Source organism: Mya arenaria, chromosome 6 (assembly GCF_026914265.1).
Source record: "Mya arenaria isolate MELC-2E11 chromosome 6, ASM2691426v1".
Classification (NCBI taxonomy): domain Eukaryota; kingdom Metazoa; phylum Mollusca; class Bivalvia; order Myida; family Myidae; genus Mya; species Mya arenaria.
In genome coordinates this window covers 11,693,148-11,709,970 of record NC_069127.1, presented here as the reverse complement: position 1 = coordinate 11,709,970, position 16,823 = coordinate 11,693,148, and the positions used below count along the sequence as shown (strand labels likewise).

Here is a 16,823-nt window from a genome sequence, read left to right as displayed (position 1 = left end):
AAGATTCTTACATGTACCAACGTTTAATTTGTATTAATGTCCGTAAACGCCAATTGAATATTGTCTTGAATAATAAACATTGAATCATTAAAGTATTGCCACTAATTTTATTGCATCATAAAGCAGCCGACTATTTACACGATTCTGAACCATGACCTCTGACATCAAGCGTGTGATCAATACAATGTAGAATATACTATTTATTAGTGGTGGTTAAAAATAGCTAGGAATTTTCCACAGAAAACGAGGCCATAGGTCATATCTAACAGAAATCTTGGGAACACTCTAGAGGCAATACATCTGCTCTAATTTCCATGAATCTTAATCAGAATGCCTCGATGAAATCTTGGAATAGTTTGAAACTAGTAGGTCATGTGGGGTCAAAAGTGAGGTCACTGAGTCAAATCTTAAAAAAACCTTGTGGACACTCTAGAGGCTATATTTTTTGCATATATCTGGACCAATCTTCATGAAACTTGATCAGAATGTTTGCCTTGATGAAATCTTAGATTAGTTTGGAATTGGGTAACATGGAGTCATAAACTAGGTTTCTTGGTCAATTCTAAATGTTACATTATATTATTATTTTTTTTTTTCAAACAGTTGCAGTCAAACTCAAACTCATATATATATATATATTTCATCAACAAATGATTTCCATTCCTTGACTTAGCCCAATCAGGCGGGGGATATCAATTCAACGAATTTGCTTGTTATACTGACGTCCGCCGTGACGTTAGCTCTGTCAAGCCATAAACCTCCAAATGACTTGATCCATTTCATCCACTGGTTAAAGTCTTGAACAGGAATTTTTAGTCTAAAACACTTCAGATGAAATTTTTATTAGAAAATCAATGCTAATAAAAATCAACATGTAAGAATTGACAATACCGTAGTCTGAAACAAGAACCTTCTTAATTTACTGTATATTGTGGGGTATACCTGTTGAATTCGTATATGCAAAAAGAAAAAAATAGATCACTGTCATCTATCTTTTTTTATGGGTTTAAACATCTAAAAAAATTTATGGGTTTAAACTTGTGGTCCTTCTCTGTTTCTGAAGAGTATAAGAAAGTTTGCAAAATTACATTGTTAAGCTAAAAATTGAATCGGATAAAGATTCAAACTATTTTATAAGATTGCAAGTTGTTTTATGTGTCGCCTGAAAAATTGACATACAGGTTTTACTTTTGGCATCGGCAAAACCTTATGCAGACAATAACTTTAGTTTTATGACCCAATAAAGATTCGACTTGATGACAGTGTTTGTGGGCATAATGTCTTGGTCAAGTTCCATTGTGGGGTAACTCCAGAAGTAGGTTAATAACTTGTGCTTGTGTTTCTTACCCAAACAGGATGAAAGATGTCCACCATGTTTCTGTGCATGCTGTCTTGGTCAAGTGCAATGTCTGAATACATTGCCCAAGATGCTGGAGATTTATGCCCTATTCACCTTAAAAATTAAAAGGTTTATATTTTGCGCAGACAATGACAGTATTTATTATCCAATCATTTTGCAACTTGGTGACTGTGTCTGTAGACATAATGTCAAGTTTAATCATGATAAAGGAAATCGGTTACACTAGAGTAATGCACGTTTCACATTAAAATACAGTTTGGTTACACGGTGATTGGGTATAAAGATCGGACAAAGATCTAAATTGACTGCAAAGTTTTGCTCGGTTTACATTAAAACTTGGTATTATCTTTAGTTTGACTATGTTGGGTGCTCCAAACAGAGGGTACATTAAAGGCTACAATTCTTCTTTCAGAAGTTTAAAAGTGTAGGTGTGGTTTATTTCTCTAAGATAAAATGATGTGTTGAAAAACATTCTTTGTACATGAAGAACACTAAAGACAAACACAATGTTTTTTACAGTTATGATCCTTCTCCCTGTGAACAAAGTAGTTTCCTGTCATCACTTGTAATCTTGGTATTCCTTGCCTGTGTTTTTCTGTGATGGGAAATATTAATGTCTTATACAGTAATGTTTGATTGTTCCACAAGGTGCAAACACCGGTAAACTCAGACTTCTGGAACAGAGGGGGCTGTTTTCCCATTGTTAGATTAACAGCTGTTTATAGCTGTGCTTGGTACTTGCAGGACACCAACTTTGGTACAATAATCTTGTGGTGAATCCTATGCCTAAGACCTCCCATTCTGTCAAACCTTCCTACAAAGAAAAAAGATCATTAAACACAATATACATGTACAATGCTAATTTGTTTATGTAGACTGGCAGATGCAATTGCATCGTAAATACAACAATAAGCAAAAAATAACAGACACAAAATATCTGAACAAATATCTCAAATACAAATCAAGAGTGAAGAAGAGGAATTGTTTTTGCCCCAACAATTTGGGAATGTAAGGATTTCATTATAAAAGCAGATAATTGAGTAGGAGAAATGTAAATCTGCAAGTAAATCATTTTTTACCCTTGGTTCACGGGTCTGTGTCTCAGCAACCCACTACAACTCATGGAGTTGCCTCACCTCAAAAAGACACCCCCCTCACCTCAGGGACCCTCGGCACCTCTGGTTTCATACCCAACAATGAACAGACCTGAAGGATATCATCATTGGATCAACAGGACTATCAGCTTCATACCCAACAACAAGTCCCCAGGATGTCATAATTATATTTTAAGTATCCATCGGTTATAATGTTTATCCATATTTGACCATTCTTTACCTTTTGAAAAATGTGAATCTCTTGGGGTATCTGTTTGGAGTATATGATACATACACTGTTCAATAGCAATTAAATTCAGTGCTATTCAAACTGAAATAATTTTGAGAATGAAGTGTAATTAACATTGCCATTAATTTCCCAAGAATTAGATGCAACATGTAATAACCTGTGTTAACTTGATAATTGTTTTATTTTCGAATGTGTTTAGGAGCATTTGGTATTTTTAAAATTAAAAGTAACACATTTTCCAAAAAATATGGTAGGCACAGGCCTACAATGCCTTCGTAAAACTACAATGCCTTCATAAAGACTAGTGACTATAGACCTCTCAATGTTGTTTTGTCACAAGTTTCTACAAGACTGCAGTGCTGGCTACCTGCTTGAATTTGGTTCGTACAGCTTCAAGTTGAACCTGAAGGTCGGGATTCTGAGGGTCAGTGAGGGGAAACTCCTGGGATACTGTCAACATCTTCTCTAGAGCTGATATAACCCTGGAATGATGATGGTAGGAAACATGTGTATCAATAACATTAAATATATTTAAAAATTCATTCACTCTGACATTCCAATTTGAGGTAAACATTTGAGGTGCTACTTGGTATTTTCACCCAGCTGTTGAGCTAATAAGCAGTGATCAATACGGCAAGAAGTGAGAATGGACAGGTAGGGGTGAGAGTGGTCTAGTGGAATAGGTGTGTATCTCTCACCCAGCTATCGTTACAATCGAGCTGAAAAAAATAAGTATAAACCAAGCAGAAAAGAATTTGGCTTGTGCTTGAAAATTGAATTTATTATAGTACCATACATAAAGGATGCTTCTTTAAAATGTGCAAGCCCTTGTTGTCATGATCAACAGTTTTAATCTTAAACAGAGATTTCAACTGTAAAATTTAGCATGGGAAAACAAACTCGCAAATTGCAATTTTTTCAAAAGTATGTATGACTTGTATACATCATAAACATCCAAAATTAGAGAAAAGTGACATTATAGCATGACCCTTCTTGTATCATGTAATCCAGTATTACAATTCTGTTAATGACTTTTACTAATATGTGTACAACAGGATTGGTAGATTTCTGAATTTAACAAATTTCCTTTTTTAATGTTCCTGAGCAGAACTGTCATAACATTTACCTGTCCTATCAATCTAACTGCTTCATACCTTGGTTTAGAATCCTCTCCTTTCTTCATTTCTTCCAACAGTGACTGAGCAAACCCAGCATAAAATCCAACCTAAAATAGGGAAAAAATGATATTCATTCAGAAACATTTAACTTCTGTAAGATTTGTTGCATCTTATGTTTCCAACATGCATCCACAGGTATCCTGTTTTAACAGGTGAATATCCATATTAAAAATTAGAGTAACGTCTGATGACATGTACCTCTGACCCAATGGCAGCCCCTTTCTCCCAGCCCAGTCGGTTCCCCTCTAGTTCTCCCTGCCGGGAACCGACCTCCACACCCTCCTTATACCCCTCGGCCTGGCTACTGAAATAAAGAGACGTAATATTGAAGAATATACCCAGTCAATTGAATTTGATATTAAGCTAGCACTGTAAATTTAAAATATTTTCTTTTAAAAACCCCAGCTTCGGCATGTTGGAGTTCTCCATGTGTCCTTACAGTTCAACTGTAACAGTTGTAAATGCTCAATCAAAACTGTACAGTATTTCAACTCAACAATTATTTTCTTCCATGTATTGTCACGGCCACTAGTGGTGAAATGTGTATTGTCACCATCTGTTCCTGAACACTCGCCATGACTACCAGTCAAGTTCTGCCTTTTCAAGGAATGTCGGAGACTTCGTACCACTTCAATATCGTACCACTCTTGGAGACATCGTACCACATATGCACTATATATAAGGGTTTTCTAAGGCGATAAGTAGGTGCTAATTAGGTGCTAACATGGTCGTTAAAGGAGACAATTGGGATACTTGAGGTTAAGAATGGTGTGAAAAACAGGTATAACAAGTGTTATACGATTATGTAGATTTATTCAAGTTCATGGAAATTTTTCAAATTATAGCACAAATAATCATACAAACCAAACATTAAAACAGCACATTACATATACAATAATGAAATGCAAATACAAAACTTAGATACATAGATAGATGGAAGATTTATTATCTTATTTACATAAGCACACAAGAAGTTAAAACGGCAAATGATCATGAATACAAACAGACATCACATACAGCACATTACAAAAAACAATAACGAATAGAAATAAGGACATAAACTAATGGATTTTAAATCATTAAACAATGAATATCACTACATTGATTTAGCACATTAAAACACGATACTCAGTAGCACAGTCACTTATGGTTTCATTCACATGTTATTCGTCCTCGTTGTAGTTCTCCGCTGATGTTGCTATGGGTCCTAGTCTGATGATGTGGCAGGCTTGATGTAGTTTCTCGTAAGTTGACCTGTATTAAAATTTTCTTCCTGTGCAGGCGTTGTAAGATGTTGGCTGAGACCAGCCGTGCCTGGATGTCCACGTACTGGGCCTCTCCATACAGGAGAGGTACAAGAACGTAGAAGGGGAGCTGCGCTCCTCCAGCTCTAGTGTTAAGGCGGCGGTGCCATCCTTCCACATCATTGTTTGTTCTAACTGTCTCCATGTAGACAGACCAATTTTCTGGGCGCCATCGCGTGCCTTCTACCCATGTTCTTCCGATGTAGTCTACCAGGTCCAATATACGCTCACTCTCCGACTCCACAGCCGGCTCCCTTAGTGTAAGGAAGGCAGGCCTCACATGCTCGGTGGGTAGGTAGGGAAGAGCTAGCAGCTTCCTGACAAAGTGATATACTCCTCCCTTCTGAGTATAGGCTGGTGCCAGTCCCAGACGTGTCACCTTCTGGTATACCCGCTGAGACCAGTGGAAGCTGAAGCCCTTCACAACAGTGTTGGGAACTACTTCCCGGACTGCTTGCCATGCCGCAGCTTCAAAATCTAGCATGAACCACTCAACAATTGGATCACCAAGCCATTCCCTCACCGCACGTAAGACAGCTACGTAGTCCTGTTTTGTCCTCCGTGTCATGAGGACAAACAGGAGGGGGACCTGCTTGGCGTTCTCCCCGGTTCGAACAAAAGAGTGGATCAACATCAACTGGAAAAATGGACGACGCACAACTTAAATGTGCCATCCATAAACCAGTGACGTGCCACACAGAGATGCTGGAGCTGTGTCTGTGTGGCGAAGAGTAGATGATGCTGCTCTCCTACACGGACATCATCTACTAGGAATTCATCGGCGTTGATGAATTCCTCATTTAACGCAAATGAGAGCTCGTCATCTTTCGGTTCTGTCGGTCGTAGTTTCTGGCGATGGAGGTTGGCTGCCTGGGCGACGTTCTCAGGATTGGGAGGGTTTGGTCCATCCGTTTGCATGAACTCGACCATGGCGTCCTCGACAATCTTGGAGGCGGGTAGGTGGAGACGCTCTCTGGCGACCTGCTTTGCTTTAGCATTCACCTTCGTTCCCACTCCCGGATATTTAAAGTTTATTTTGTTTTCACTAAATGAACCATTCAAACAATTACCAAAATACAAACATTGTTCAGAACTTGAACCAGCATACTATATTTCGTATTTATATATATATATATCTATTCTCTCAATTGTCTATACATTTCTAAACACAAAAATTATCAAAAACTTATATAACTATACAATATATATATCCGGTACGATCTCTCCAGCCGAATGGTACGAAGTCTCCTGGTACGAAATTGAATTGGTACGAAGTCTCCGTAATTCTTTTCAAGTATTAACACATGGTGATCAGAGTTCTAGCAAGAGGCACAGGTTTATAAGAAGAGATCAGTATCAACAGCACCATTAAGAACAGTATTTTACATGCAAAACCAGAGTTTTCAAGTTCAATAATAAAGGGCCATAATTTGCATTTTATGTAAAACAGACTTATCTTACTTGATTGAAGTCTATATAGATACAGTATGTTAATAAATTTGTGTCATTATTCAGAAGGAAATGATCAACTGACAAGGCAAACATGATTTTTAGACAAGCTGGAAATGGTGTGATTAAACATGTCATACATCTCTTCAGACATTGTGATTGTATGAAATATATCATCGTTTTCTTCTGTCATGTTTGTTCGGTTTCTTTCGGGTTCTATCGCACGAGTGCGAAAGCACACTGACACCGGACAGGTCAGCGGCGTTAAGATAAAAATCTACTCCGAGGAAAATAATTAATTTCTAACACATTTTAATGAAATTTATGGGGTTAACTCAATGGTAATATGCCAGCTGGAAGGCGAATATTGTCAAGGCTACAAACTGGTCCCACCTTTCAGCCAGGACCGCACAAATCACTATGTGCTGGGTAAGAAAATGGAAACTATGAACATGATATTATTCCGGACAGAGTGGCTCGAATTTTAGAAATAAAATGTTATTGACTATAAATGATTTGTAACTATGATCGAATTAATTATTCATCATTCCATCCACAAAACATAATTAACTTTGCAATATATGAATGTGTACCTGATACATGTAGCTATACAAGACTAAAATGTGGAAACAAGTAATTCTAAGAATTGTAATTCAGAGATCAAACAATAGACTCCACCACAGTATGGTGTAGTGTGAGAGAGTCTATTGTATGAACACTGAATTTGCACAAAAAACTTATATGTAACAACAAACTGGTTGTACTTAAAAGACTGTTCAAGTTGACATATGTGTCACCCTCAGGCATATATATGCTATATATCGTTTAGCTCCTGCCTGGTAACAACTATTCAAATAAGCTGCGTGTGAGTGCACATTCTTTTGGTATGCAGCGTATGCTGAAAAAATACAGCAAATGCATAGTTCTTTTGGACGGCGCATATGTGAACCACAGTCGATCGTCACATAGCTTGGTCACTAACATATATATGGCTCTTCAGTCCTTAGATATTGTTTAAAAAAACACAACTAAATATGGCCCTTCAGTCCATTGATATTGTTTAAAAATTAACACAAAAATAACTAAAATTGATAAAATGACATTTCAATAAATTTCTAAGAGTATAACTTGAAAAAGATCATTATATATATATTTTTATATTTTTTAAAAGGGATCATAATTGGCACCCTCAGATCTGGAGTCTAACATGCATTCCTTTCGGCAATTGCCACCAATGCTCCTTAAAAGTTTTCTCACTGAGATCATACCTGAATACACATTACAACACAATACTGATTTGCCTAAAAGTATAACACTGCGATGGTTTTAATCTGCCTTAAATATGAGAACAAATAAGATTGTGAATTATTCTGACTTTTTATTGGCACACATCACAAATTTAAATAATTTTATTCACAATCTTTGAAAATCAGAATCCCAAATTGTTTTTGGACCTAAAAGTCATAAGATTGTGAGTTCAAATTATGGAATCCAAAAAAAATGCAGACTGAAATAAACATTTTCAGACACAGTGACGATCGGGACGCAAACTTAATTCCTCTGGCCACGATGGCAGTCCTACCAAAACATGCCCATATTCCAGAAATCCAAGGAGACACGAACATCTCATTTGAGGCTATGCTTTATGTGTTTGGATTTATTGTAATGTGCCTGCAGTACATTAACTTGTATAAGACTGTCTGGTGGCTCCCAAACTCACATGCTAACTATGCCTTGGTAAGTATGAACATGTTGAGAAAATTGTTACTTTAAATTAAGCCAAGTCAGTATTTTTTTATTGTTGGATGTCATTGGCACAAGTTGACAACATACAGATGATCATAAGCTATTACTATATATTTTCAATAACTTCCAAATAAAACTATTATTATCCTCTCATTTTGCATTTAAAGGATGTTCGAAATATTAATTGAGTTTTTTTATAAATTTTCTGTTTAAATAAGTATTACAAGTAAATCAGTTTTTTGACAGCTAAATATTGTTAGTGTTTTTTTAACCTGGTGTATTGTTTCAGAATTTCTACCTGATTGATCCCTATCTGGTGGCATTTCTGTGTGTGCTGATGAGTAGAAGATTACTGTGGTGTTTTGTGCAAGAGGTAAACATAAAGGCTGACTAATATGTGAATTTTTCTACGAACCAATTCTTAATTATTTTTTGTATCTTAAAAGGAAAAAAAGAAGTTTTACTACAAATACAAAATATTGGTTTCTTTAGCTCTGAAACATTATGAAATTAAAAAAAAAAGAGGAGAAGTTTGTTAAATATATACAATTCATTATATTTGGTTTTGATATCAATAAGTCTGGTTGCATATATGTGAAACTATGATTGAATGTATTATTTTGAATTATAAAAAATGACTGTATGTTATTTTTGTCACTTGCAGATATATGGACCTCGGTCAGGTCGGGGGTTGCTGTACATGCTGGTTCAAGCGTGCAAGGTGACGCTGGTCTCGCTGGCGGTCATCAGTCTCTTCTTCACAGTGTTCCACGTACTCAGAAATCACTCACTTCTTTACTGCCTCTTCCTGTGCTGTCCGTACGTGCATCACTTATTTAATCAGAATTGTAAATCAATGATTGTCAATTAAAGGATGTTTTTGTTATAGGTTGACCACTTGGCTTATGGCTCGAAAAGGATAAAGCATTATATTATGTATAATTTATAAAATATTATATATTTCTGGTACTGATACTGCACTTAGTACTGTATTCACCTTGGTCTGAGAATTTTTTTTGAAATGTTTCATAATGAATACTATGAATTTTCTAAATGAATATTAAAATGGTCTACCGGTAGTTATTATTTCTTGCTTTCTTTTTGCAGGATAGTCACTTATATATTCCTGTTTGGACCAACAGTTAAGCCTCTTTATTTGAAGTCCTTAAACTGGCCTTCTTCTGTAGCCGAGAAATATTCACCCAAGCACAAGCCCGGAGTTGATCGGGAGCAAGTGTTGTACCACAATTGTGTCATGTCTCCAGAGGTGATACGTGACGAGGTCGAAAATCTCAAGGTCGATTTCAACAACAGGGTCAAACAGATCCTCTTCAACTCCATGCTCACTTCTTACTACATGACATTTGTTCCCCTTTGTTTTGCCCAGGTAAGCGTCTGTTCCATTATGATAATAATATCCTTAATATACAAATTCAATTCAATATTGTCTTTATTTTACGATCCTGCATCATCAGTACATAACTGTTTAAACATGAGATTAGTGTAAACCAGAATGAATTAAACTTTGCTTATTTTACAACAGTTGTGAAGAAAGTTATGTTAAGTTATGCATATCACTCTCGTTGACACAATGTGATCTTGTGTTGTGTAGGTAAATGGAATGCCTTGAGAAAACCCACTTCGGCTTGATGACTTCCAACCAAACTCACATACGCCCAGGATGGGAATTGAACCTGGAACCCCTGTTGAGCAGCAAATGTGCTTACCACTGTGCAAACAGACAAACTGAATACTTAACTGAAGCAGTTGTAAAATATATCATAAATAAAGCTGAAGACATACAGAAAACTAATGATATGTGTTTAAAGCAGACAGATACACTGTACGATAAGATAAACACCTGACTGTTGCATATTCTGAATAATTTAGTTCATAAAAGCTTTGCATGAGGTAGCATGTTCATGCTCTTTCATTCACACTTTTTTCAAAACATCGAGTATAAATGACACGGCCCTTTTGTGCAAAGACAAAGATATCATGTTGTACAGAAAAGAATGATTTTGCTAGTTTTATGTGTGATTGCATTATGTGTTAATACTGACTGATATGCGTACTAACGTTTGTCAGCACATACAGAATAACTGTGACACATGTTGGGTAAGAGCAATATTGTGGTTTTGTTTGCTCTTTTTGCATGATGAGCTTGACTTATGTATGTGGTATTGTGCAATTGTGAAGTAATATATACCTCGGTCTATATTAAAAACCATCTCAGGCATACATGCCATATCCCCCGGCGGGGATAAAAATCCCCCAGAATTTCGACCCATCCCCTGGTCCCCCGCTGGGGGATCCATATCCCCTGGAATTTAAAAAAAAATATTTATTTTTTTTCAAAACTTGCTTAAGGTTGACAGTGAAAAGCTTCAATAATATTATAAGGTTGAAATTCCATGAAGGACCATGATAACTAAGTCCAAAAATAATTGGAATTTGAGTGTATTTCTGTATTTATTCTTATATTATAAATGCAGATATTGCGCAAATTTTCGTTGCGTAAAAATCCCCTGGTGTAAAATCAAAATCATTTGGAATTCAGACCAAAATCCCCTCGGAAGCCTCTCAGAAATATGGCATGTATGCCCAGATCTAAACAGGGTTTATTTTGAAAGTTCGGACTACTGGGCCTTTCCCTGTAGTTCTCATTGTTAACAGATAGAATGGAATGGAATCACTGAGAGGTGTAACCTACATAAGGATAAGTATTATATTGAATATGACCCCTGGGAAAGAGTTACAAGCTTTGTTCCAGTAGCAGATTAAATTCGTATTGATTAACCATAATTATTCAGCAGTCATATTTCAGAACGAGAAATGTCAGAAAAATACTTGTGTTTAAAGTCAACACAGCCATCAATCCTTAATTAACCACAAGCAGTTGTTCCAACAAAGAACTTTAGGATAGACTGTTTCTGGTTTCTGACTAAATTTACTTTCATTTTGAAACTGATAAAGAAACAGGATTGAAAAACATAAATTAATTATGGAATTTACAAAATGAAAAATGAGAATGATTTTTTTGTTGTGGGGGGAGGGGGGGGGGGGGTAAAATCATTTTGACATATACATTCCTATATTTGGGTGTTTTCACAACATTTTATCTACTAGTTTGGGTTATACCTTTGATTTAGCACGGAACATACTGCTGGAAATGTTAATATATTTTATAACGCTTTTTATACTACATTATTGCATGTTTTTTTTGTCTTTATTACTGATTTATTAGAACTGGAAAGAGAACCACAGTGTCTATAATCAGGTAATTGTGTGTGCAAAAGTACTTTGTTAGGACTACATTTGTTAAAGAGGTGTTTGTTGACTCCAGCAAATTTTGCATACACCATTATATAAATGAAGTCCTCCCATTTTTAAGACAAGATTTATTATTAATAAAACTTCAGCAAAATATCTCTATCTCAATGGAAACCAAATAATGCATAGTTGAACATTTTTATCTTTATATCAAGAAATGATTTTAAATGAATATTTATTGTCCGGCCCGCTAGCACGCACCTGGCCCAAATGTAAGCTATGAGAAGACAGCTTGTCACATACAAGACCTAAGTCTGTAGGTCAAGGTCACACTCGAGGGTCGTTGGGCAAAATGCCTTGTATACTGGCTTGTCCTGGCTGTTACTTGGCCATGCATCGGGGGATTTCAGAATAACTTTGCCCCAATGATCACCTTGGAAGACTGCCTTCTACATAGAGCCCTATCACATGAAAGACCCTTGTCTAAAGGTCACAGGCCAAGGGTTATTGGTCAAAATCCCTTGTATTTTGGCCTGACCAGGCTGTACCGTAACTTAACATAAATAATCACCATGAGACATGATGCTTGGGTACAAGAACCATGTCTGTAGATGAAAGGTTAGGGTCAACTCAGGGATCATTTTTCAGATATTTAATTAGCATGCCTTTTCAACGTTAAAGCGCAATCTTTCACAGAACTGACATTAGCAGGCTCTGTATTATTGGTGTGTCTATGACATCCATCTAGTTGTTACTGTAATATGCATTTACTGGTAGAGACAGACGATATCTTGCTCATGTTTTTACTGAAAAAGAAATAGTACTGTTTGCAAAATTAACTTAGTGTTTAAATATTATTTAAGCATTGAATGATTGTAGCTTTTATGACGCTCCAATTGTAGCTTTATGTTTCACTCATAAGAAAGGCCTGGTACGGACAAAAAATACCATCTGTTCAGTGCAAAATGTTTAGGCTCATGCTTCGTTTAACTGATTGGCAAGCACTTTTCATTTAGTATATTAATTTTGCAAACAGTAGTATAACACCAAATTTTAAACATTATCTTTGCTGTTTTATTTATAGCTGTTTTTTTTATATTTCCTTTCATCTCAAACTATTTTGCTAAAGGCCAAACTACTGTGAACACTGCAGTGTCAAAAGTTGTGGCCCTTGCATTGCACAAAATTAACAAACTCTTTTTAACAATTGTCCATTCTTGTAACTATATACAAATCTCCAAATAATAATATATATAAATAATTTAATAATACATTGACATTGTATATGATTTGAACAATAATATTAAACAACAATTTTAAGACATTAATTGACCTTACTTAATACACCAGAGTTATAACCCTTGAATTTTCTGTAATTGTCTGCCATGTACTAACCAACTTTTTGAGAGGTATATATGTAATGTGCGGCCTCGCTGTAATTTTGTATTATATTGCTTTATTATATTGAATTGTATTAAATCTTTTCTCTGGCCATACTGTAATGTATATGAGTGTTGTTTGCTTTTCTGTTGTAAATTTTAAGCATTCTTAATATGTTAACAAAAGAAGTATACTTATAACAACATGTTTTGCTTCTCTTGTTCATGTACTTTTGTTCATAAATATTTATTAGGCTTTCAATCTGTTTGGTTCTGTTAGTCTCTCTATGCATTTTAGACCCGCAAATGTTAATTGATAATTTTGGAAAAAAACACATAATAAACTGTGTTACATAGCGATTAAATTTCTTAAACAATCATTGTTATTCTTGGCATATTATTGTCATACTAAGTTCTATATGCATTTCTAGTTATTATGAAACACCCCACCATGTCTATGATTATGATGGCTTTTCTTTCTAGCATATGAAGTAGCTAGTTAACTTGAACACTTATTGTCCCTTTTTTACAGTATTCCATTTGCATGGGGAAATGGTACATTTAATTAAACTTGTATGACAACAGCGAAACTGGCAAATAGTAAAAAAGATATGAAATAGAATTGACGTTTGAGCCTTGTGCATGTACAGGGCATATGATGACTGAGTTTTTTCTCGCCAATGTTTGTATATTAACGCAATTTGACTCAAGTTTGACACTGTACACTTCAGAACACGCTGTACTATGACACGTGGTGGGTGGGGCAGCATGTTTTTCTCACATGGCTGAGCGCCTTCCTGATGCTATGTGCCCACTTCCTGCCTCCACGATATCTTGACCTCATGCACCGCTGTTCACAGCACTTGGGACGCTGGCAGAAGGTCGAAGGCAGGCATGCGCATGTCCCGTATAATGCGTAAGTCATGTCTGGTTGTTTTCTGATTGAAAAATTGTCGTTTTTGGTGTTAATGTTTTATGTCAAATGCATTTTGTAACTTAGTGCATCAAGCTTTCATTGTAGTACACATGTATACAGGGAAGAATATCAATCATACTTAATGAAATGTCCTAAACTATAAGAATTTATTGTATGCAATGAATTTCATCTCATGAAGAACTTTCTATATTTTATATAAAAAATGAGAGTATAAGAAGTACTGGTTCCATATTCACTAGTGTCTTGAGTCTGAGATTATACCCAGATAACTAAATTCTTAATTTTTCAAAATATCTATGACTTATTTTGACAAAAGATGTGTGCCTTATTTTTGGGCAAATAATGTGTAACAGATACATAATTTTTACCATCTTTGCATAATAGCATTTTTACAATAAAATTAAAATTGAGCTTTGTGAGTCTGAGGATGTTAGTTTATACTGACCCTGATCTCATGTCTGCTGACTTTATTTCAGGTGGTCGGAGCTTCAGGTTTGGCCTCAGGGAGCTCTTGTTAAACATGTGCGTGGACTGTTTAAAGCTGAGGGGGTCAACGTTACAGCTGAGCCTGGAAACAGCATGCATGGGCGTTTTTATGTATGCTGCTCTGATTTCTGTTTAAAGCAGTTTGTTCATACATTAAAGAATTTATAGTTGATGCAATGATTATTTTTCTAAGGTTACGGTAATTGTTTAAATTTTTGACATATATTTTGTTATTAAAAACTGAAATCACAACAGAAGGAATTAATGTCAGTTACTGGTAGTGGTTAAATTGTAATAAGAAAATGAATGAATACAATATGAGTTAACCAAACATTAGTATTCATAACTGTTAACCAGTTAAAAAAATATTAAAGTTAGCAATGGACACAATAATACAACATGAACTTGGGTTCAGTAGATAATTTAATTAATCACAGTCTTAAATTACTGGGGCGGAATTTCTTACCAGGTATTTAGCATCATGATATGTACACATAATTTACCAAATTAATACAACTAGATTTATGATCCTGTTGCTTTTGTTTGCAGTTTCTGTTCCACCGGCCGCTGCGGGTTTTAAACTGGATGTTGATCCTCACATGGCTTCTGGTTGGTTACCAGTTCTTTGTGCTGTTACAGTGTAGCGAGTGGAACCACATCATCTGTATCGCCCTCGTTCTCTTCTGCAACTATTACACACTCTTCAAGCTCCTCCGAGATAGAATTATCCTCTCTAAGACTTATAAAGATGATGATAGCGGGCAAAACTGATGACCATATACATTATAAAGAACATTATTTATTTATTGAATCATGGCAGTCATTTCATTTCAAGATTATTTTCATATCTTCATACCGGCTACTGAGCTGAAGTTATCGTCAATGTAACAATTTTTGCCTGGATAAATCTGCCCTCTGTTAGGACAATGATTGTATTATTGTGGTTTGGTCGGAAGTTGCCCATATTGTAGATGGAAAAAAGCAGTGTACTGCAGATGATGCATTTGACTTTTGTAAAGTACGTAAACATTTAGTCTATAGATGAAATCTCTATTTTTTTCTTCTATTATGCTTAAAATGCAATTATATAAATTATACAATATATTTCACAGTTCAATATTAATTTTTACTCACACTGTACCAAATCAAAATTAGAAAAAATAGAGTTTCAAATTATTTAAAATAATACAAGTATTCCAAGAACTTAATTTAAATATCTCAATGTACAGTTAGTTTTGTAAACATAATTCTGATGTTATGCTTGCAGCAACAAAGCTAGTTGATTGCATAATTGAATTATTTGGGGTAACTGTAATGGGGTAACATGTCTGTTTTCTTTACTAAAGCTAGATGTTTTTATGTACTTTTAAACTGTGTTGTTCTTCTGTGCTTTGTTTGTCAGTATAGTTATATTTTTCTTTACCTGTATTGTTAGCAATATGATTGTTTAAAAAATAAAAATATGAAATCTGAAGTTTGATGTACTATAAAAATAATCAAGCAAATGACAATCATATGCTTTTGGAAAAATGTGGGAAGAATAACAGTAGGGTTAAAATGTCAATTGATTACAGTTAAAAAATAATTGTTAACGTCGCAATTTATTGATTGCAAAATCACAGAATCGATTATCGTCAGTGGCTGTATTCATTAAAAATTGAAATATGGAGTAGAGCATTTAATTGTTTGTCTTGTGTCTAGTATTGAACTTGAAAACATACAAATTATCACCAAAAATTATTTCAAAGTAAATTACTGAATTAACACACGCTTTTAACTTTGTTTAGTTTTGTTTATACATTGATAATCATAGCTGTTTATGGCAAATACAGTTTATAAGCCTTAAATGCTTCTGAATTTCAAACTTTATTATGACCTCGATTTCCATTACAGCATGATTTAGGAACCATTAAGACCAATATTGAACCTTACAAATGATTTCAGTTTGATATTGTGATCAATTTGCCCACGATTAATATAAAATGTGGCTCCTGGAGAAAAACTAAATCTGCATAAGGAGTGCAGGGGGAGTTCTGTCAGGAATTGCATGTTCCCATGAAACTACTGCATAGCTGTAAAAGTCCAACTTTAATTCAGTGTAAGGCAAGATCTTTTAAATTTTAATTATCTTTGGCAGAAGATAAACTAAATCCCTTTATCAATGATGCCTTTTGATAAATGATATGGAGTTTTGAAAAGTTTTCTGTTAATGTATGCTTCATATGTGCTGAATGTAGGTAACAGACTTTGTAAAAGGGGACAATTAATCATTATTATTCGTAAAACAAATAATTATTATAAGCATATACATTATATGAGTGATCTGGTCATTTTGTAACCTCACAATCTTGTTCAATTCGTAATCGT

The 16,823-nt window shown here is 35.1% G+C and overlaps 2 protein-coding genes across 5 annotated transcripts; one reads left to right on the top strand and one right to left on the bottom strand.

The window, feature by feature from the left end:
* Positions 1 to 1,775: 1,775 nt before the first annotated feature.
* Positions 1,776 to 6,866, bottom strand: LOC128238925 (protein LTO1 homolog). The gene is made up of 5 exons (XM_052955261.1): positions 6,776 to 6,866; positions 4,081 to 4,186; positions 3,859 to 3,929; positions 3,072 to 3,186; positions 1,776 to 2,174 (listed from the first exon to the last, which is right to left on the bottom strand). The coding sequence occupies exons 1-5, from the start codon at positions 6,826 to 6,828 to the stop codon at positions 2,064 to 2,066; spliced, it is 456 nt and encodes a 151-aa protein (XP_052811221.1). The 5' UTR covers positions 6,829 to 6,866; the 3' UTR covers positions 1,776 to 2,063.
* On the top strand, positions 6,865 to 15,930 carry LOC128238924 (transmembrane protein 39A-B-like). 4 transcript variants are annotated; one of them, XM_052955257.1, is made up of 9 exons: positions 6,865 to 7,064; positions 8,162 to 8,372; positions 8,671 to 8,754; positions 9,046 to 9,200; positions 9,489 to 9,768; positions 11,629 to 11,661; positions 13,765 to 13,949; positions 14,447 to 14,567; positions 15,006 to 15,930. In XM_052955257.1, the coding sequence occupies exons 1-9, from the start codon at positions 6,982 to 6,984 to the stop codon at positions 15,225 to 15,227; spliced, it is 1,374 nt and encodes a 457-aa protein (XP_052811217.1). In that variant the 5' UTR covers positions 6,865 to 6,981; the 3' UTR covers positions 15,228 to 15,930. The 4 variants fall into 4 exon arrangements, with proteins under 4 accessions (XP_052811217.1, XP_052811219.1, XP_052811218.1 ...); XM_052955259.1 differs by lacking the exon at positions 11,629 to 11,661 and adding an exon at positions 10,479 to 10,499; XM_052955258.1 differs by lacking the exon at positions 11,629 to 11,661 and adding an exon at positions 10,470 to 10,499.
* The last annotated feature ends 893 nt before the right edge of the window (positions 15,931 to 16,823 follow it).